The sequence below is a fragment of the Pelobates fuscus genome, chromosome 3, assembly GCF_036172605.1.
Source record: "Pelobates fuscus isolate aPelFus1 chromosome 3, aPelFus1.pri, whole genome shotgun sequence".
In the NCBI taxonomy this organism is placed as follows: Eukaryota; Metazoa; Chordata; class Amphibia; order Anura; family Pelobatidae; genus Pelobates; species Pelobates fuscus.
The window spans coordinates 302,001,599-302,024,626 of NC_086319.1; the positions used below are offsets into that span (position 1 = coordinate 302,001,599).

A 23,028-nucleotide genomic window follows, 5' to 3' on the forward strand; every position below is an offset into this window, starting at 1 on the left:
GAATTAGATCTGCCACTTGTGATGGAATAGCCCAGGTGTTCCTAACCAATCCCAGATATCCAACTGAAACAAATGGGAAGAGCACTAAACATGCACACACGTGATTTCACATGCACCTGCACATTAAGTCCTTTTTAGACTTGAGCACAAATGCAGGTGCAAACTCAAATTCATTTTAATCCTTTTTAGTCCTAACGAGCAGATCCGTCCAGTCCACAGGTAAATTCCAGCAGATCAACTCCCTTGGACATTAAAAGGAAGTTGATTTGTCTGAACCAGTTGAAATGCATGTGTGCGCATGCCTAGTGCTTTCCCCACAGTAATCAACAGGGGTCATTGCTCATGTGCAGTGCTGCTTCAGTTCAAATTAATTGAAGATGATGCTGGCAACCCTAAGGACATTAGCAATGCCATTTTACCAATTTACCTGAATTGCATGTTTTCATCTAGATTCAACAATTATACATTCATTTTATAATTTTGATACAAATTTGTATCCTTGGAATCCCAGTTTTTGCATTTTTTTTCCTTTTCATTACTAGTACCCTTTTCTTAGTAAACTGTAGTTCAAAGTATATTTTTGTTTTGTATGAATACAGTGTATAGTGTACATATTCATTCTATGTAATATTACCAACTGCTAGATTATCCTGGTTCTATCTAGTCACACAGTTAGTTATAAACCAGGGGTGTCCAACACTGGCCTCCAGTTAACTGTTGGTTGATGTTCCTTGTTATATTTAAACACAATCTATATAAAGCGCTCAAAGTCAATATAGACAAATGTCCTCTATTTCCAATAAACACAAAATCTTACTTACAGTTCTCTGCCATTCCCTGACATCTTGAAACCTCCAAATGGTGTCTGTGCATGCAGGGCATTGTAGCAGTTAATCCTGAAATAAACACAGTCTGTGTGAGATGAAGTGATCATTTTCATTTTTTCCATCTACTCTCCATAGATTTTCTCCATGGATTCCGCCAAACCAAAAAAGATTTTAAGAAGCTGTTACCATGTGAGTGTTTGCTAACCTGGAACACTCCAGCTGCTGTGACACATGTTACCAGGAAACAGACACTAGCTAAGTCACCGTCGTGGGATATGTAGTCCACAACTGAAGGAGTGCCAAAGCTTAGTCATCACTTCCATTTTTTGAAACTTCCATAATAAAAATCATGCACAAAGAATATATAGTTTGAATTGCAACATTATTATTCAAATATAAGTGTGGGTGGTAGATTGGACAGTAGGTGGCGCTGTAGCAAGTATATATAGTTAGAGAATGAAGTATGATTTGTCCCTGTTCTGTGTGTCTGTAAATCTAAAGTTTTCTATATTTTTTCTGCTGAGTGAAATGGGAACACATCTTGGTTGCAGATTAGCGTGATTTTAGAGACAGAGATATACCGTATATACTCGAGTATAAGTCGACCCGAATATAAGTCGAGACCCCTAATTTTACCCCAAAAAACTGGAAAAACGTATTCACTCGAGTATAAGACTAGGGTGGGAAATGCAGCAGCTACTGGTAAATTTCTAAATAAAATTAGATCCCCCCAAAATTACATTATTTGAATATTTATTTACAGTGTGTGTATATAATGAATGCAGTGTGTGTGTGTGTGTGTGTATGAATGCAGTGTGTGTATATGAATGCAGAAAACTGGGCAGACTAGATGGGCCGAATGGTTCTTATCTGCCGTCACATTCTATGTTTCTATGTGTGTGTGTGTGTATGAGTGCAGTGTGTGTGTATGAATGCAGTGTGTGTGTGTGTGTGTGTATGAGTGCAGTGTGTGTATGTGTATGAGTGCAGTGTGTGTATGTGTATGTGATGCAGAGCCTTGGTGGGGGTTGGGCAGTTTTATAATTTTTTTTACTTTATTATTATTATTTTAATATTTTTTGTTTTCTATTATTATTATTATTTTAATATTTTTTTATATTATTATTATTATTATTATTTTAATATATATATATTTTATATTATTTACATTTTTATGTTATTTTTTTTTCGTCCCAACTCCCTGCTTAATACATGGCCAGGGAGGGGGGCTCTCATTCCCTGGTGGTCCAGTGGATGGGCTGTGTATGAGGGGGGCTGGCAGAGAGCTGTAACTTACCTTTACAGCAGCTCCTGTCAGCTCCCTTCTCTCTCCTCCGGTCCAGTCAGCTCCCACTGTAAGTCTCGTGGCCGTGTGGAGCTCTGACCCCGTGGCTCTCGCGAGACTTACACTGGAGAAGGGAGCTGACCGGACCGGAGGAGAGAGAAGGGAGCTGACAGGAGCTGCAGAAAAGGTAAGTTACAGCTCTCTGTCAGCCCCCAACAGGATGTAAGTTGCCATAATACAGACACTCACTCGAGTATAAGACGAGTGGGGGGTTTTCAGCACAAAAAATGGGCTGAAAAACTCGTCTTATACTCGAGTATATACGTTAGCTTTGTTTACTTTTCCTCTTTTTTTTAGTCTAAGAGTACATTTCTGTTTCCCTAATTTTTCTGAGGCATTCATTTTTCACACTTGATAAAAGGGTCATGTGTGAGTCAAAATGTTGTGGTTTGTGTTCCTGCTGTCCACTTAATAAACCTACTGTTATATTTGGAGAAATCTGGACCATTCTTTTTTTGTTTGGCATTTATTACTGGTGTGGCAATACTGGAGATCTGTACAGCATCCCATTTTAGTAACTGCTCATCCATTGTTTGTTATATGTTCACTTTCCGCAATAGTTTTTTTCTTTTTGATTTCCTTATGGGGATCCTGCGTAGCCACTGAATATAAGGAATTGGGTACATTATTTTTACTGTGAATCAAGGATAGTATAATTTCTATATTCTCCTATTTTTTTTCATTCTTTATTTTTGATTTCAAACCACAGACAAGACATTTCATAAATGAAAAGAGCAGTGTGTACATGCAAGAGATAGATATCAAATACTATTTGCGATTCTAAACACCAGCTAAGCTCAAGCCGTGGGATGAAGATTTTTGATAAGGAGTGCGTTCATTGCGTTTAATTAAGTACATTCTTGTTCACATTATCATCATTAATACTACCTAATATAAGGTAAATTGAAATTCCCAGAGTGAACCTTGGGATGCCTGGTCACTACATTAATTAATATGTCATAACTTTTTTACACCTATATAATGCTAGTTTAAATTTTGTTACACCTGGCGTTTCCGATAGATGTGGGGGTATCATTCGGCATGTATAGCTTGGAGGAAAGACGAGACAGGGGGGATATGATAGAAACATTTAAATACATAAAGGGAATCAACACAGTAAAGGTGGAGACTATATTTAAAAGAAGAAAAACTACCACAACCAGAGGACATAGTCTAAAATTAGAAGGACAAAGGTTTAAAAATAATATCAGGAAGTATTACTTTACTGAGAGGGTAGTGGATGCATGGAATAGCCTTCCAGCTGAAGTGGTAGAGGTTAACACAGTAAAGGAGTTTAAGCATGCGTGGGATAGGCATAAGGCTATCCTAACTATAAGATAATGCCAGGGACTAATGAAAGTATTTAGAAAACTGGGCAGACTAGATGGGCCGAATGGTTCTTATCTGCCGTCACATTCTATGTTTCTATGTTTCTATGATTGGTGCTAACTTATTACCTAGCGTGAGAAACAATAGCAAAAAAAATAAATCTGAAAGCATTAAGCAACTAAAGTAAACCAATGTGAACATATTAGAGAGACGGTCTCTCCGTGAGGTGAGTCAGATGGAGTCCTCTGTTGAGAGGTCGAGTGTGGACCGTTGAGGGACAAAAGGTTTTGCCGTAGCCAGATTCAACTTGTGGGGTGTCTGGTCTGCTGCCCTGGGTTCCCGTAGGTGCTAGAGAGTCCTGGGAGAGATTCAGAGTTGGCAGACTTTGTTGCCACTAAAGTTTATTGTGAGCTCAGCTAGATTATAGAGGAGTACGTTTTTACTCCTTCTGCTGGCAACAGTCATTTATTACATCATCTATACTTAAGATGGAGGTGAGATGTCCTGTTAAGCACTTTAGAAATTTGATAGCATCAGTTGGGTGTTTTACTTAATAAGAGGGTTATTTAAATGATATGCTTTATGTATGAAGCATGCTCCTATTTTACATATATTTAGAATAAAGATTACATTATTCCTTCTATACCACTGTTTTCTTTCTTTTTTTTTTTTTTTTTAATGAATTTTACTATCTTTGTTTCAACAGAATCCAGTCCAAGGGATCTAAACTATAGGTGTTAATAAAGAACGATGCATTATGTAAGTAAGAATTTTCGGCATGTATATGTTTGTATTGCTATAAAGTTTCTAATGGTTTCTAATTTAAACTGTACTAAAATACAAGTAGTTGAATACAATATAGTCATTATAATCTTGTTTAAGATCAGCTAGCAGTGGTTTGCAAAGATTGCCTGTGCTAGAATTGTGGCTGCATTACAAGTAATATGGGTATAGTGAATATGATCTATATCTGACCTTTCTGTATGGCAGAAGGAGGTCATACAAGTGTTGCATCTAATGACCGAGTTACACATTTCCTGGATTTCAGATCTCGCAGATTGTAATACAGTAGTTTTATTTAAAAATACCTCACATAGGCCAAAAATAATTAGATTTTTTTTGCCTAGGTGAGGTATTTTTGAATAAAACAATTACAATCTGTGAGATTTGAAATCATTGTTTAGTAAATAAGTGAGTGGGCTGGGTTGTGTGTTGTGTACCTTTACTTACTAAGCTCTGGTGGTGGTGTATTGATATTGATTGTCCTGTATTAGGTTTTGTATACTGAGTATAACCTCCATTATACTAAGCTATGATATTGGTGTATTACTGAATCCCATATTATAGAGCTATACTGAGTATAACCTGCATTAGGCTAAGCTATGGTATTGGTGTATTATGGATTCCCTGTATTATAGAGCTATACTGAGTATAACCTGCATTATACTAAGCTATGGTATTGGTTTTATAACGGATTCCCTGTATTATAGAGCTATGCTGAGTATAATCTGAATTAGACTAAGCTATGATATTGGTGCATTACTGAATCCCCATATTATAGAGCTATACTGAGTATAACCTGCATTATAATAAGCTATGGTATTGGTGTATTACGGATTCCCTGTATTATAGAGCTATACTGAGGAGAACCAGCATTAGGATAAACTATGGTATTATCTGAATTCCATTTTTAGACCTACTATGACTGTACAAATAAAGTTCTGCATTCGATCTGGAATGGTGTGCAGATTTCCTATATATGGCCTGGTAGTAAGTGGTTGATGAAATATCAGTAATTTTGGCTCCAGTACTCACCACACCGTTCCAGACTGCAAGGCCGAGGCAATAGTCAGCGCTTTGTCCAGGCTCCCGGTGAACACAGCTGCTGTCAGACCATACTGTGAGCTGTTTGCTCTCTTTACCACTTCCTCTATGTTTTTGAATTTCAGAATTGCTTGAACAGGCCCAAAAATCTGCAGAGGACAGGAAAGTTATGCTTTCAGCTACTCAGAAGGACGTCATGTATTAATATTAGGCAATATACAGGTGGCATTGTAACAGAAGATGGGAGAGTGCTGTTAATATGTATCCTACAGAAGGAATGTCACATTCCAGTTCCTGAAAATCTCACAAACACTCCAGAGCTCTCCAGCTGTTACAGCGCTGACTCTCCCATGATGCTTTGCCAGCCTGTCAATGCACAGCAGCTGGACAGCTGTGACGTGCAGGAATCATGACAGATGTTGTTGAATAGCTGGGGACCTATGTTTTGGACTATTCTGAGCCACAATATTGCTTTAAAAATGTTAATTAAAGACCAAAACACTTGCAATGCTACGGCTCTCATGAATTGGGTTTGATTCATAGAGAACCAGAGTGAACATGGTAGAAATTGCATAATTTGTGTACATGGTTTTCTGATTTCGTATTGCAGCCCATTACATTAGGGATAGACGAAATGCATGGATCTTAGCAAATGTCACATGAAACTACCTTCAGTGCTTGTCATATAGATAGTCTTCTGATAGGATGTGGAAATGCCTAGTGACATTGTAATAGCCAACTAAACCTTTCATTAGCTTGGCACATTACAGCCCAACAATATATCAGGATATTTAGGTACAGCGCAATGGTTTAGTGATAGTAAACCAGTTGTAAAACCATTCTATTTATAAAAGTGTCAATCAGGCAATCAGAACTCTCACTTCCAGGTTACCAGTGTCAGTTTTGTCCAAACTGTGCATTATACATGAACTGGTCTGGGTGTAACTGATAACAGCCGCAGTATGGCTGCTGCCAGTTTTTAGTTTTCAAGAAACCACTGCTTGACAGTGGGATAAGATCAGCCCTTCATTGATGAAAATGCCCTGCTCCTGATCGGTGAAGAATCTTCATGGTTAGGGAGGGGCCTACCTGCTATTTACTCTTGCTGAGCAAGTGTCAGTAGTTTTATAATCCTTGAAAAGGGATTTTCAAAAATATATATTTTTTATGTATTATTTACAGAATGCACCAAACCAATAGGTGGTCATTGTGCACATGTCCTGATCTTGTATCATTAGCAGCATTTACACAGGCATGCTTTTAAATGATTATACTGGCGTATACCTTTTTTTGAATTGTATAAGTCAATACTTAATTTACAAATTACTGGTTATGTGCAATGCACTGAATGTTGGGCCAATACATCAGTCACTGATATACCTGTGAATGTGTAGTATATCTGCTTAATATATGGTTTTCAATAGACAGTTGTACAGTTTTGCAATTCTCACTGACGATATAACGGAAAGATGTAAGCCACACAGTACAGCTTTGTACAACCGTCTCTGCGTCACCCAAGCAGCTGACATGAATAAGGACTATCTGTACATCCAGTGCTTTGTACTCATGTGTAAAATAATGAGCTTTTTATGTCAATGATGTCAATATTTGGCAATAGCAGTTTTTGAATGGATGCCCCCTTATGGACACCGCTTCAGAAGCTGGACATACACTTGAGCATTTTTATGGAAACACTGCCTTTTCAGAGAAAAGGTAGTGTTTACATTGCCCCTAGAGACACCCCAAAGTGGCCACTCCTCAGATGGGGGGGCAATCCACCTAAGTGGTGGGTTTTGCACTATAGGGTCAGGAATACACGTTCCTGACCCTCAGTGGCGTACACATGACCCATGGGGCCCCGGTGCGAAAATTGATCCGTGGGCCCCCCCCAACCCCCCGCGCTTACTCTGGCGGACCGGGGCCGCAACACATTGCGGCGGGCACCTGGTCGCAGGGGTTGCAGGGCTGCGAACCCTGCGACCGCGGTATGTACGCCAGTGCATACAGATGCACACACTTAAAGGACCACTACAGACACCCAGATCACATCAGCTCAATTAAGTGGTCTGGGTGTCAGGTCCCTCTGGTTTTAACCCTGCAGCTGAAAACATAGCAGTTTCAGAGAAACTGCTATGTTTCACTGAGGGTTAATCCAGCCTCTAGTGGCTGTCTCACTGACAGCCGCTAGAGGCGCTTCCGCGATTCTAAGACACTGAACGTCCATAGAAAAGCATTGAGTAATGCTTTCCTATGGGCGGTTTGAATGCGTGCGCGGCTCTTGCCGCGCATGCGCATTCGGAGCTGAGAGGCGGAGGGTTCCCCTGCGCCCAGGGAGTCCGGCGCTGGAGAAAGGTAAGTGCTGAAGACACACACACACTCTCACGAACAGACGCATACACACTAGCTAACAGACACACACATTTACTGACAGAGACACACTCAGCGACAGACATACATACACACTCACGTACAAAACATACACTCTCACTGACAAACACACACTCACTAACAGACATCAAACAGACTCACTAACACACACACAAACACACTCAGTAACAGACACACACAGTAACACAATCACTGACACTCACTAGCAGACACACACTCACTCACACTAACACTCACACACACACACACACACACACACACACTCACACTCACACACACTCACACTAACACTAACACGCACTAACACTCACACACACACACTAACGTTTTTTTTTATTTAATCCCCCCAGCCTCCTTACCTTTTGGAGTGCTGAGGGGATTCCCTGGGGTCCAGTGGTGCTGCTGGGCTCCTGGGGGTCCGGTCACCCGGTGGGCAGTCAGGCTGGCGGGCGCGCGAGGGAGCACTCTCCCCTGTGTGCTTCCTCTTCAGCTCCCTCGCGCGCCGCGTACTGATACCGGCGCCGGAAGATGACGTCATCTTCCGGCGCCGGCATCCCTACGCGGTGCGCGAGGGAGCTGAAGAGGAAGCACACAGGGGAGAGTGCTCCCTCGCGCGCCCGCAGGACCGGCCAGCCGGGTGGCAGCAGGGCCAGCCTCGGGGGGCCCGGAGGTGGCCGGCTCTAGGGCCCCCCAGGAGAAGAGGCTGGCCCAGTGGCTACATACCGGGTCGCAGGGGCGGCCGGGCCCCCTGGTGGGCCGGGCCCGGTCGCAGCCGCGACCCCTGCGACCCTGGTATGTACGCCACTGCTGACCCTATAGTGTTCCTTTACATTTGCATTTTTTTACGTTTGTGTACAACTGCAATTTAAATCTCTCTCATTTATTGTACCAACACATATTATATACCGTTTTTTAGAGGACAAAAAGGGCTTTAATTTGATGTGACATATACATATATAAATTCTCATTAATTACAAAAACATTTCAAAATAATAGAAAAAAACTCCATGATTTTGCAATAATAACGTGCAAAATATGTCCCGCTTACGAAAAGTAATTCAAAATCAATTCATTTATGTGTCTTGATTTACAGAGTACATAATATGTGTAGGATTTCAGTTTATTTTTAAAGTTACAGGTCACAAAATACAAGGACTAAAATAAAATTTCAATGTGAAACAATTTTAGAAGTTGGTATGTTTGTCTTGGAAGTTTAATACCCATCACAGAAACCAAAATTAGACATCAAAAGTACACCAAAGTAGACCTTTAACCAAAGTAGACATCAAAGGCTATTTACCTAAGGTTATTTTGACACTTTTTACGTAGCTATTCACCGCCAATGTCTGCTAAATATTGTGAGTAAAATTGTGTTTTTTTATTTATTTTGGCATATACACATATAACAAGGTTTTTGTAATGTGTATTTCATAAAGCTAGTGTGTGTATCCCTGTACAGAACCCCATGTTGTGTTCAGCTACATCTGCTGAGTACAACGATACCCCCATTGAATGCCTTTGCCACTATTCTGTGAAGCTACAATGTCATATAGGAGACCATGCTATTTCAGTTCCTATAGTTAGAATTTTCAATGATGGTCCTATGTCTGATTTTGTGGCATTATAGCAGTTTGACTGTACAACTAACCCCACAAAGGCCTTCCATTTGAGAAAGCAGACACTCCAGGGTATCTTAATCGGCATACTTTATACCTTAACTTGCCACCAGTTTTTTTCACCAAATTATTTCACATTTTGTGGTGAGAAAAAAAAAATTTTTTTTTACATACATGTTGCATTTTGTACATTTGATAAGTGTCACTGTAATAAATTCCCCCTAAGTATGCTCAGTTACATCTTCTGAGTAAAACAATATGCACACTGTATGACCTAGACACTATTTTGTGAAGTTACAGTGCTGTAAAAGAAACCTGTCAATTTCAGATTTTTAAGTGTGAATTTACATAGATGTTTTTTTTTTTTTTATGGGTCCATGTTCTATTTTGAAATATTTTATCAGGCTTCTTATTCCAACTACCCCAAAAAGGCATACTATTTCTTAAAGAAGACATCCGAAGTTATTTCAAAAGGCATATTTTGAACCTTAGAGTGGGATAATTTTTCCGCTACCTTGTACCAACTGTAGTGGTAATAAGCACAATCAAAGGGCAGGGAAGGGGTTACATTTTATTGGGAAGGGGTGAGGTGTGTTGAAATTTTACAACTAACGGTTTTTTCTTGCAGAGAGCAGCAAATCAGCACCGATCTGTCTCTCTGCACTTCACAGCTCACATGGAGCTGCAGGGAGACAGATCGGGTTTCACTGCAGCACGTGTGATCGCTCTGACTCCCGGTCAGAGCGATCACATGGGCTGTATCAGTGAAACTGCTTGCTGTAGTGTGCCTCAGACACGGAGGCACACTACAGGAACATCAACCCCACAATTGCTGCAATCTGGGGTTAATTTTAGTATTCCTTAAGGGGAGGTCTGCAATGACGGAAAATGTCCGTCCAGCGTCCTTAAGGGGATACAGTGCAGAGGTAAATTAATATTTAGAATGCTTTTTACCATATACAACTACTCACTAACATTAGTAAAAGGCATTTTAAAAGTAGTAGATAGACAGTAAAAAGTAGCGAGAAGCTTGTATATCTAAGCCTGTACATGTCTACATGTTTTTATTGCAAGATATACAGATACTTGTGGTCATCACATCTACTACAAACAGTGTAATGTAACATATTTAAACTTCAACCACTCTTCCATTTAACAAACGTAAAAGTTCCATCTTTAAAAGCATGACCCATTCCTGTACTTTACTGAACCCCCTGAATTACCTCTTCCTTGGCTATCCTCATGTCGTCTGTCACCTCAGAAAATACAGTTGGTTTAATGAACAATCCTCGGTCCCCGATTGCTGACCCACCACATTCCAGCTTTGCTCCCTCTTCCTTCCCACACTGTATGAAACCCATGACCTTGTTAAATTGTTCTTGGTCGATCTAAGGATCACAAATAGGAAATGTCAGTGAATTCTGAGTTTTCAAAAAATTATCTCCCCCCAAAAATCAAAGTTAATGCTAAAAGTAATAACATGTGTACTTGCCTCATTTCTACACTCCGTTGAGGCTTAGTTTGAAAAGATGAAGAAATGCATATTAAAAGAAATTCAATACTATTATTATATATGTATGTGATGATACACAATTATATATGCAAGTCACAAATGCTACCTTTACTAACGGAAAGGGCTCACATTTAAAACTTTTTGACTTTTGTTTAATCAAAACTGAAACCACTCAATAATATTTAAACAGTGAAGATATTACAAACCCCATCTCTACTCATTTAGGAAAAAGTTTCTTTGTGCAAGGATCTCATAACATACTACCCTCTCCACCCAGAAATTGATGGCCTATACCGCCTAGAATTCTTTAAATGCAATAGACAGGCAGAGAATTATGGGAGCTATAGTTAGGGGGGGGTCAGAGTTTGAGATGCCTGTCACTCTAATGCCTACATTTTCTCTCATTTGGAAAACACAGTGGCAATGTTGAAAATTAAAAAGCCATGATCATCATATACATACATATATTTCATCATGCACACCAAAACAATTAATAATTATTTCATTTATAGTAGTCCCCATTCCACATTTGCTGCATTTTCAAACTACCTCTACAATTAATAAGTAGAATGGTGTCTCACCTCTTGTACCAAATTGCCAATTGTTCTTAGCAGAGAAAAGATGTTTTGGTTTGATTTTGACCCCTAGTCCTGTTTACTGACAATTTCCTATTCCTCATCATATTACTATAAGACAAATGATGGCCATTCATGGACCTCCAGCTGTTGTTGGTCTATATTTTACATAACTCTGTGTTAGTCGTTACCTGTGAGATGCATATGTGAATTTTCAAACAGCAATCTCTGGAGGGCCGTGTGGACACCCCTGATGCAAAATTACTACAGTTTTGTTATCCTGTCATTAATATTACTCTCCACCTTGTGCATTCTAATATTGTTGCATCTTGTAAACAGCCACTGCACACATAAACATACAATGAAATCTCATCTATTGCTCAAGGATCTCTACCTGAGAACCTTGTTCAGTTTTGGGATCTAGTGGGTCCCCCACCAGCCGCCGTTTGGCATGATCCACACTGCGTCGGACAAACTCTGCATAGATAGATTCCTCTACATAAACACGAGAGGCTGCAGTGCAGCACTGGCCTTGATTGAAGAAGACACCTTGATGAGCGCACTCTACAGCAAGCTCCACTGCAGAAAAAGTCCAAACAAAAGTTAAGAGGAAACAAAACACATAAACAATCACAGTGTTAGGCACATCATGGGTGACAAAAAAGAAATCATTAATCATACACTTTCAACAGGTGAACAGGCTGTTCTCCACTCTAGAGTTCTCACAACAATGACAAAATATAACAATTAAATAAAATATATATATATATAATTAAGGTGCGCAAAGTGTCAAATGTATATACAAAAAACTCACCTTACAGAGGTTTTCAACTGATAAATCAATACAGAGAGAAAGAGAGTGAGAAAAAAAGATTGTGGATTTATCAGTTGGAAACCTCTGAAGCTTCTGACAAAGGGGGAAGTATCATAATTTATCAAAAGTTTTTATACATTTGACACTTTATGCACCTTATTTATATATTTTTTATTTCAAAGGTTAAGAGGGCCAAAAGATGGACACCCAAGCTAAAAACCCTCCATGGTAAAGAAAGTGCACAACACTGGTCTATTAGATAAATTGATTCAATTTCCCCAATGTGACTTATTCACTAAACACCAACTTCTCCAACTCTCTAATAGTCACATTATTAAATCTTCTACAATTCAGTGTTCAGTAAATAAGGGGTAAGCCCCATTATTAAAAGGTAATTTTGCAGATACTTAGATTATTTTATTTGTATGTTTATTTTGACAGGAAATAAACAGAATCTGACAGATATACCAATATTTTATTTGGTCCAATTGGTACACAATCTCTCATTTCTATAATGTCTCTATTCGTCTGAAATGTCCTGGTGATAGATTTGGTAATAGCCGTCTGCAGTAAAATTTGAGCAACCGTTCAGAAATGGTTGCATTGTGCAAACTAGTTGTTAGTTTATGTTGAACTTTTGATATACAATGAAATCACTTACTGTCACAATCTGCCAAGACAATACATGGATTTTTCCCCCCGAGTTCCAAAGTGCAGCGTTTCAAGTTACTTTTAGATGCAGCTTCCTTAATTAATTTTCCAACCTGAAGAAATAATATTAGAATGAAATTCTATTTCCAAAAATGCACTTATATTTGTAATGCTTACATTTCATTGATGCAAAAATTTATTTTTTTTGCTTTGCTCTATAGCCACTTTAGTAAGATAAAGTACTTATGCCACCTAGACTATCCCATTAATCAATGTTTTAAATGTTCCACTGCTGGGAACTACAAATAATATGCTATGGGTCACATCCACCTCTAGATGGCGCTGTTTCTATGCAGAACAACAGGCCCAAAGCAACAAACGTGGAGATTATGTTCTTTTGTTGTCCCCCCTCAGTATACCTATTTCTGAAACACAAGTAGCATAAACTTAATAAAGTAAAAGGTGTAATTAAGACCAGCTTTGATTTCCTACTTATTACGAAAGAGTATTATTGGTTAAACTGCTGCTTTAATATATTTAAATAATCATTTTACAATCTATCGACTATTTTATTATTGCATTTATTCTGTTTAAACAGACACTATAGTCACCCAGACCACTTCAGCTCAATGAAGTGGTCTGGGTGCCAGGTCCCTCAGGTTTTAACCCTTCAGATGCAAACAAAGCAGTTTCAGAGAAACTGCTATGGTTACATTTGGGGTTAAGCCAGCCTCTAGTGGCTGTCTTCCGGAAAGCCACTAGAGGCGCATCTGTGACGCTGGAGGCATATTATGCCTCCATCGCGCAGAGCGTCCATAGGAAAGCATTGAAAAATGCCCTATTGACAGCTTGAATGCGGCACTTGCCGCGCATGCGCATTCGGCTGCGCTGACGTCTGCAGAGGGAGGAGAGATCACCAGCGCCGGAATAAAGTAAGCTGCTGAAGGGGTTTTAACTCCTTCAGCGCCACGGGAGGGGGACCCTGAGGATGGGGGCACCCTCTGGGCATTATAGTGTCAGGAAAACCGCTATGTTTTCCTGACACTATAGTGATCCTTTAATTACTCCTTGTTCTACAAAGCATCAATTGGTACTGTTAATATTATGTCATATATACACCCATAATTTTTATAAATAATAAGATATTATACATTAGAGAGAAAGTAAAAAAATATATATCTTATTATGTTCTTCAAAATAGGTGCCCATGTTTACCTATTTCTCTTTTTGGGAGAAACTTTCACCCAATTCTGGTAGTCACTGAGAGCATAATTATTGTTAATGTGATAAATAGGGATTTAGTGAAATTATGTAAATTGGGTCATTCTTTAGTGCAAAAGCCAGCAAAGCGAATCTTACCTCTGTAGAGCCAGTGAAGGCAACTTTGTCAATATCTGGATGGTAAGAGATGGCTGCTCCAGCGGTAGGTCCATAACCTGGAACAATATTGACTACTCCGGGAGGGAAGCCAGCCTGAAAGGATACACACATAGTGTTAAGAAATAACACAGGTGAGCTGTACATTATTATTATTTGTACATTAATAAATATTGTGTGCTGTTTAGATAGCACTTTATACAGTAATTAAAAGCATAATACAACCGATACGTGGGTATTAAAGGTCTTGCCAACAAATTTACAATCTAGATAAAGTGTCAAACAGACAAGGTATTATGCAAGGAGGCTGGAAAACAGTGTTATTTGAACATGTTTAAACACTAGCAAATTAGGGTTCAAGCTATATAAGTAGGTAGTTTTATTATTGAAACAGTTTTTAAGGAGGTTGTTGCAAGTAATGACGTGAAGTCCAATGTAAGAGGAGACTAAGAATACTCCTGGAAGATTGGAGAGCCTACTTTTAGCAGTTAAGGTGGATGGGTGAGATGCCCTGCAGAGTTCTGTATAGGTACCAGTTGGTATTTTCAAAGAGTTTTTTTCAATGATTGCCTCATGCCTGTTTCCACAGAATTGATATAGGCTTGACAGGTCTCAAATAACTGTTTTGCTTTGTTTTCTCAGTGTGACATGGATTCAGTCCTGGTGAAATGGATTTCCTGGTGGTTGCCAAAACTGTGTGTATAAATTTGGTAAGTATTCTGCAGCTGGAGAGGGTGATGCCTATTATTGCCATCATCTGTGGCGCTGGTGGTAGTATTAGGGAGGCAATGGTGGTCAGGTATGATTAAACTTAAGTCCAGAACTGGGTCAACTTGCCATGGGAAGAAAATAAAGACTGTGCAAGGGAGTATTTAGTGATGGAGGAGATAAGCATAGGGCAGGGGATAATATTATAGGGACTGTAATTTTTGTATATAAAAAGACAATTCAATAGTAAAACGTATGCTAATCTGCAATACTACCTCTTTAATTAAAGATCCCATGTAGAGCGACGTGAGAGGTGTCTGTTCTGCTGGTTTTATAACAAGTGTGTTCCCACAGCAGAGCGCTGGACCCATCTTCCAGATCAGCATCATCAGCGGGAAGTTCCACTGAAACAGAATAACATAGATCACCTTAGCATAATATCTTCAATAATGTACACTTCGTAGCTCAGTTTGCCAACTTGTACCATTCTATGCCAACTTCACTAGCAGTGCGTTACCCTGGTATACTAATATACTGCAGTGAAATATCCCCAACAGTTCACTAACTGATCTATGGACTTTTGGAGCCTCCTCAGCATGCTCACCTTATTCTGACCATTTGGATCACAATATAGGACATGTTTTAACCTTTCAGCCAGTGCTCTGGCAGTACTAGAATGTATTTATTTGACATTGTTCAATCACGTGTGAGATTCGATTTTGTGTCCACTGAGTGATTTAATGCCACTGAAATGCCAAACAGATTCCTGAGAAGGTCCTCAAAGCATGCAGCAGGTGCAATGGTTGAAGTGTGAACTGTCTGTCTGGTCTTGTCTGGCCTGGGAAAGGGAGCAGTATTTGGTAATGTGAATCCCAAAGGTGCAATGGACCCAAACATTGGTTAGGTAATCTATAGTGACTTGTATACTTTACTGAGCACAAGTCTTTTTTAGCATCGGTCACACACTGACTACAGTGATAAATTATTATTATAATTTATTTTTTTTAAACAGTTAATGTTTTTTTTTTTATTTTGCATAGGGCATCATTTGACTTCCCCTGAATACAAACGGAGAGAATATGATGTGTACGGCTGCCCTTAATGTCAATGCAGGTGTGCTATACAGCAGGAGTCAACAAGGAGGCACACAATGTTTCCATTTAAATCAGTCTCATCTAACATAATATCAAGAATTCTGCAGTGTTTAGTTATTTATACCCACTAATAATTGTTGTGGCTTAGTGATTAACACGTTTTTAGCTTAATCTATATGTACAGTGCAGATGTTACAGATTCCAACTATGTGGTTCTAGATCACTCAGATTAATTAGTCCCGTCAACCATGACTCATACTTACAGGGGTAATGGCCCCACACACTCCGATGGGTTCATGCACAGTGAAGCAGAGGAAATTTTCATCTGAAACAAATCACACAGGACATTAATATCTTATAAAAAATAATACAAACATTATTACAGTAGTAACAGTAGTAGTAATAACAGTAGAATATTTTAAGAAATTTTCATAATCCTGTATTGATAAAAATTCCAAGTATATTCAACGTATTGTTGACTAAAAGATTATGCTTTGACGTCTTTTTATTTTTGAAAATATATAAATATATAGTCAAATGGAGAATATTTAATTAATGAACAGTTTATGCTTAACCCTGCAAGTCAGTTTCACTTCAACTAGGTGCCTATACCATAGAATGGAGCCAAGTGAAAATAGACCAAGTTAATCACCCATTTAATCGCAAGCATATACTGTGTAAAATGCTATCTGCCTTGCTTATGGTACATAAATCCTTATTGAAAACCGAGGATAAGTTGTGACAAAAAAACGGACATAGAACCATGACCGGAACTGTTCAGGAGAATTCTGGTCATGACCATGGGTGATGTTATGTACCTGAGTTATATAAAATATACATAGTCATAGTACGATACTAAATTACTGACCAACTGGGACAGTCTTTCCTTGTATCTTGTCAGCCCAGCCTGCATAATAACGCAAAGTCCTAATGCAGCCCTCGAGGTCCACCATAAAGGCATGGAGGAAAGGTTTTCCTGTGTCCATTGTTTCCAGTGTCTACAACAGGAGGGAGTAGAAATAAAAACTGAATAAATTGACCTAGGAAATTAATTACAAGATACTGAGAACAAGGGGGGAGCACATGGAGCTTTCATACTGCTGTCATCTTTATTTTGCATGTTAATATAAAGAACCTTGACCCATCCTAAATTACAGTTGGACAAATGCAACGCATGCCAAACTCATCTTGGCCACGACTATCGGAATATAAGTGTCCTTGACTGGACAATATAAAACCAAATTTTAACCAATGGTAAAGTATGCATGAGTGAATAGATGTCACACTAAATACATTTATCTTGTGAAAGTTAATGGCACAGTTTTAATGGTCTAATCAATATTTATGCCTCACTGATGATGCCTAACAAGGCTGAAATGATTGTCTGGGGTTGCTGTGTCTCTTGTGCAGAGGGAACTTGCTGGCATTTCGGATCTGGACTGCCCGTATGGGTGGGACCAGTCTGATATGGTTCAGAGATGTTCTCTCTGTAATGGCAAAGATGAGCAAAAACCAGCTTGAGATCTGAGCGGGGACCCACCAAAGGGCAGGCTATTTCAGCTGCTGCCAGTTCTCAGAATACTCTTGCGAACCATTTTTTTTTCTCTAATCAATATTTATATAAAGTTCTTATTTTACTGCCTCCATGGGGAAAGAAGAAAATAATGCATATCGTGTTTTATGTGTGTGACAAAAACAACCCTCTTACAGCCAGGATGATTCTGTCTCGTTCTAGGAGGTCAGCCAGCCGGTGAAGCAGTTTTCCTCTGCCAGTGGCGTCCAGCGTTCTCCATGGGGACCCTTTTTGGAATGCCGCCCTCGCAGCTTCGACTGCCTTGTCAACATCTTCCTGTAAAACACAAACATCAGCAAAAATAAATAAATAATACCATAAAGAAAAAACTGCACTGTAATAAATGTGTGTCCTGACAGATGATACATTTCGTCCATCTTAAAATGATAGCAAAACATGCTAAAGCTGAAGGTTTCCACATGTTCTCCTTTACTTTTGCTGGTTGTATTCTTTGAAAGTTGCCAAGAGGTTTTCCTAGGCGGTCTTCGGCCACTCTTCCACCTGTCGCTTTAAGCCAGATGGAGTCTGTTCATTTCAGTAAGGGATTGTGATGTCTGAGAAAAGCATTTTCTGCCAGGTTTTACATACATCTATGAATATGATCATTTACAGTGCAGAGTTGTGGGAGTGTGGAAAAGTTATCAAGCATATATAACTGCTGGCGGTGTGGGATAATGCATGTGTACAAACACGAGCAGCTGTAGAACCGGAATAGTATTCACAGCTAGATTGCTAATCTTTTTATTATTATTATTTTTATTATTATTTAATATTCCTTTGTGCAGTACAGTGGATGTACAACGTAGTTACAGATAGAACCATAAATAATAAGTTCTACCGGCACAAATTGAAGGAAATTGCATTGACCAATTCAAAATCCTAGTAGCCCTTTAAGCATGTTTACAGTGTAATTGATGTACTTAGACGGCCCACCACTATGTATTGGGGCCCATTTTCCAATATACGAAGAAATTCACCAAGTGCTAATGTTACACAAAATAGTTAATCAGATGTAGTTTACTGACCTTGTTTACACGATCATACAGCCATATGAATAACTTGTATTAATTGCTTAAGTTAATTAAGTGTTTAAATTAATCAGTATGAATGGTGTAAATATGCAGTATATAATTAGTTATAAATGTCTTCTACAAACAAATTTGAATAACTTTATTAAATAACCTTATATAATAAATCTCTTGATCTGAAAGTCTGTATTATTAATTGGGCACTGGGCGGTGTATTATACTGCTGCAATGCTCATCCTCATTCTAACATTAATACCTTATCTGCCTCCTCCACTTCACAGATCTTCTTGCCAGTGGCTGGGTTGGATACAGGAAATTGTCTGCCGCTCACGGAGCTGTGCCAATCATTGTTAATGAATATCTGAAAGAAATTGAATTAAATGTTTTCAATTTTAATTTTAAAAGAAACTTATTCCTGGACAAAACTGAATGGTATGAAAGTCATGTATGAGGTCTTTGATTTACTCCATGCACTGGCCATACACCTAAACATTCTATCTTAATCCATTTTACAGTTTGCTTGTAATTGAAGGTGTAGTCCCATAGATAGTCTCAGAACGTGCTTTAGTTTCACAGAGGGTATTAGAAATCTCAAAATTCAGCATTGATAATGAGAGAAGCCAAGCTTGTGTGGGCTGCATGAAAGAGTGTGTCTCACTGCATTCCATCTAACTGTAGGAACTGTCTGGAAACTGGGATCTGATGGCTAATTCAGGAATTATTGTTCTTTGCAAATAGTGTTTGTTTCTGGAAACAATTTTTATCACTTATATTCTAAAGTTCTTGATTGATGATGTATAGGATCATTTTACCCCACTCCCCCTAGAATGTAAGATTATTTAGCAGGGCCTACCCCTCAGCAACTTCTGTTCCTGTACATCCAACTGGTCTTGTTGCAAATACATTTTTGCTAGTCCACCTATTGTGCAGTGCTGCCAAATCTGGTAATGTTTTATAAAAAATAATAATATTTATCATCACCTTTTGGTTGCCTCATATCTAGAATTTATTGCTATGGTAACAATAAACTACCCGTGTGTGCTTTATGGATGCTAAATGTGATTTTCTACATAAGTTTGTGTTTCTTCTGTTTTGACCTAGCTAGCTCATGAATACCATGAATTTCACCTTGTATAGTTGTGCACTCCTTTTTTGATAGCAACATTTTCTGAGCTTTTGTCTGAACTCTGCTACCACACTTCACCATCGCCTATATTTTATTCGTTACAGTTATTTCCAACTCAAGCACTACTTCTAGTTCTTTATAGAGTGTCCAAACCATGTGATCTAAATATTCCTTTTTGGAACGTCAAATTACAAGGGCCCCATGAACCTGAAGAGTTGGTCCCTGGATGTTAAACAGTGCAACTTAGGACAATGGGATTGGAGAAATATTATCAAGTAAAACGTGATAAATATCATGACAAAAATACATATCATAAAACATGATATAGACAAGTAAGAATGTTAGATTTACCATAGCAGCACGTTGGTCCACCTGAATATTGACTTTAACATTTAAAGAATTTTAGAAACCAGACTAGTAAATGTTTAATGCCATACCTCTAACAATGTTCCCTACATAGCTTGTGTTCTTAAAAAAAACATATATTTTAATTTGGATACCCAAAGGTTTAAATAAAGAACGGAGGGGGGGCAGCGCCAAGCTGCAGAAGCAACCGGTCGCATGTTTACTGAGCTCCAAGCCATACAGCCCTTCAAAGCTCATATTTCACCATAAAACTTACCTTGGCTGAGTCTGGGGGAACCCCTTGGCTATCACAGACCCAATGGGGCTCAAAACAAAAAAAACCTAAGCCGGACAAGCCCAGGTCAGGGCGAACAATCGTTGATATGTGGCGGCAGGCACAGGACGCGCGTGGACTCAAGATGGCGTCCCTTGCGGGAGATTGCTCCGATTTATCAGACGACTTGTCTTGCGATACTGAAGTGGGCACTATACACGATCTGATATCACACCTGCCAAACCAACCTGTTCCTCAGAATCTGCACCAGTGACCACAGCAGTCCTGCGAGACCTCCTGGCAGACCTGCATAAAAAAATCTCGGCAGACGTGTCGGCGCTGCATGGAGACCTAGAAGGCCTAATGGGCAGAATAAGTAAACTGGAGCATACCTCCCACACAGAAATACAGCAGATAACTTCACTCCAGCAGGCGGTGAAGGAACTGCAGCAGCAGAACCAATCCTATGAGCACCGCTTGCGGCCCAAGAAGATGCCATGTAGCGAAATAACATCAAAATCAAGGGTGTCTCGGAGACCATACTGGAACGCGAGCTGACACATTTTATTAGGCGCCTACTGGTAGTCCAGCTGACACCATGGATCACCAAAACTACAGCACTTGCTGACATGTTCCACGTGCCCCGACCCACCAGAGCTCCAGCCACAGCATCAAGAGACCTGGTTCTCCCATTTCAAAATGGCAAAGACAAAGCAGCAGTAATGTCTGCCGTTAAGGGACAGTCATCCTATCACTTTGAAGCGATGGATTTAATCTTCTACACAGACCTCTCCGGCAGCACTCTGGCATGGAGACACTTCTTTCGGCCACTCACCACCCTCCTGCAACGAGAGCAAAACGCTCCTGCAGAGTCTGGGACTACGAGCTGACTCTCTAAGCTAACATGGTCAGAACGCAACTCCCAAGCAACGACACCTGTGGAACCCGGCGGGAGCCCCCGAGTTTGTTTCAAGAACGTCCACACCAGACTTATGTTTTTCACAGCTCCTTATTTCAGAATTGAAAGTAAAAAGTGAAGTAAACTTCACTGTACCAGGGAAATAACCCATATAGACTCAGACCGGAAGATTCCCAATCATATGCCCCCTCCCCCTTGACATCTGAGGGTGATACAGGTGGGGTGTGCTACACCCATAGTTTCGAAAGGGCCCAAGAACAGGGTACTTATGTATGCATGCAACATACACACCCCATTAGCTTGCATTAGCCTACCAACGAGTACCATCGCTATTCTCACTTTATAAGGAAACTCACACATAGGCTTATTAGCGTTTTGTTTTCAGCCTCATGTGCATCCCATAAGAAGTTAGCAACCTGCAGGTAGACATACAAGACAACGCTACACTTATGCTATATGACAGCATGTATTACGTTCAACAGTTCTTTTACTATTTGTGTTTTATTGTTTTCTTTTTGTTGTTGCTACCTGGCATTTAACACCACTTTCGACTACACACACTGTCTAGTGCAGTGTTTCCCAACCCAGTCCTCAAGGCACACCTACCAGTCCAGGATTTAAGGATTACCCAGTTTTGTCGAAGGTGTTTTTTCTTTTTTTTTCTAAAAACACCTTAGACAAAACTGGGTAATCCTTAAATCCTGGACTGGTAGGTGTGCCTTGAGGACTGGGTTGGGAAACACTGGTCTAGTGAACCATCTCAGTCAGCCAAGCATTCCCTGTGCCTCTAGACTTGGTGGTATAGCAGATTAGAATGGCAGCCTGACTAAGCAGATCATAACATTTAATATATCTCACACATGTCTAACTATTTTGGGCTTATTATCTCCACTCTGATAATGCTGAGACAGACACGCCGACCTAGCTTGTTTAATCATAAAATTAACATAAAATGTGCAGTTTTATTCGTGCCAAGTCAATATCTATGTCCCGTAATTGTGTGCTGTTGTGGCATCTCTACTCTGATTGTCATTTCTATAGCACAGAAAAATAAAGAATTTATTAAAAAAAAATAAAAAATAAAAAAAAAGAAGAACGGACCAAGGATTAGGTTGAATTCAGTAACACATGAACTTGAGATGAAACCACAAGATCATTTGTAACAACAGGTACTGAAACCAAGGCAGGTTCAATGGTTTTTGGTGCCCTAGGTGTATAAGGTGCCTGGCACTTTCCCCTTACATCTCATTACCCCCAGTTTCATGGCGTTGTGTTTTGGTTGCATAAGATGTCACACATTATGAAATGTATTCAATAGAAATGTGTATTTTCCCTTCCTGATTACCTTTGTGCAGGGAGAAGGGCTATGATCTTGATTCCCTGGTGGCCCATTGGAGACTATGATGCTACTCCTAGCAGAGCTTGTGGTCTGTGCCTTGTAAACTTCTGATCCAGGACCAGTGGTTGTGATCTAAACCTGTTATAGGCTACATGCTTCCTCACAGTAATGAGAGGGTGCAGGGCTGATCAGTGAAATATTTTTATATCCGAGTGGATGCTCAAGTCATTGCATAATAGCAGCACTGGTCCTTATGTGCCCTTCTTGGTGCCCTAGGTGTCTCCCTAAGTTCACATAATTGACAGGTGACCCTGACAGCAAAATGAATCGGTGGCTGATGATATATGATATAGATATAAAGGA

At 39.6% G+C, this 23,028-nt stretch overlaps 1 protein-coding gene across 1 annotated transcript in view; it reads right to left on the minus strand.

Moving 5' to 3' along the window:
- ALDH1A3 (aldehyde dehydrogenase 1 family member A3) overlaps positions 1–23,028 on the minus strand; it is a 35,100-nt gene that overhangs the window by 601 nt on the left and 11,471 nt on the right. Inside the window, exons 2-12 of the mRNA XM_063448823.1 lie at positions 18,919–19,023; positions 17,770–17,910; positions 16,930–17,059; positions 16,325–16,386; positions 15,243–15,371; positions 14,242–14,355; positions 12,893–12,995; positions 11,812–11,996; positions 10,553–10,717; positions 5,317–5,474; positions 822–896 (exon numbers count right to left, since the gene is read on the minus strand). Of these exons, the coding sequence (XP_063304893.1) occupies positions 822–896; positions 5,317–5,474; positions 10,553–10,717; positions 11,812–11,996; positions 12,893–12,995; positions 14,242–14,355; positions 15,243–15,371; positions 16,325–16,386; positions 16,930–17,059; positions 17,770–17,910; positions 18,919–19,023 (1,367 nt within the window). The remainder of the gene's footprint in view (positions 1–821; positions 897–5,316; positions 5,475–10,552; positions 10,718–11,811; positions 11,997–12,892; positions 12,996–14,241; positions 14,356–15,242; positions 15,372–16,324; positions 16,387–16,929; positions 17,060–17,769; positions 17,911–18,918; positions 19,024–23,028) is intronic.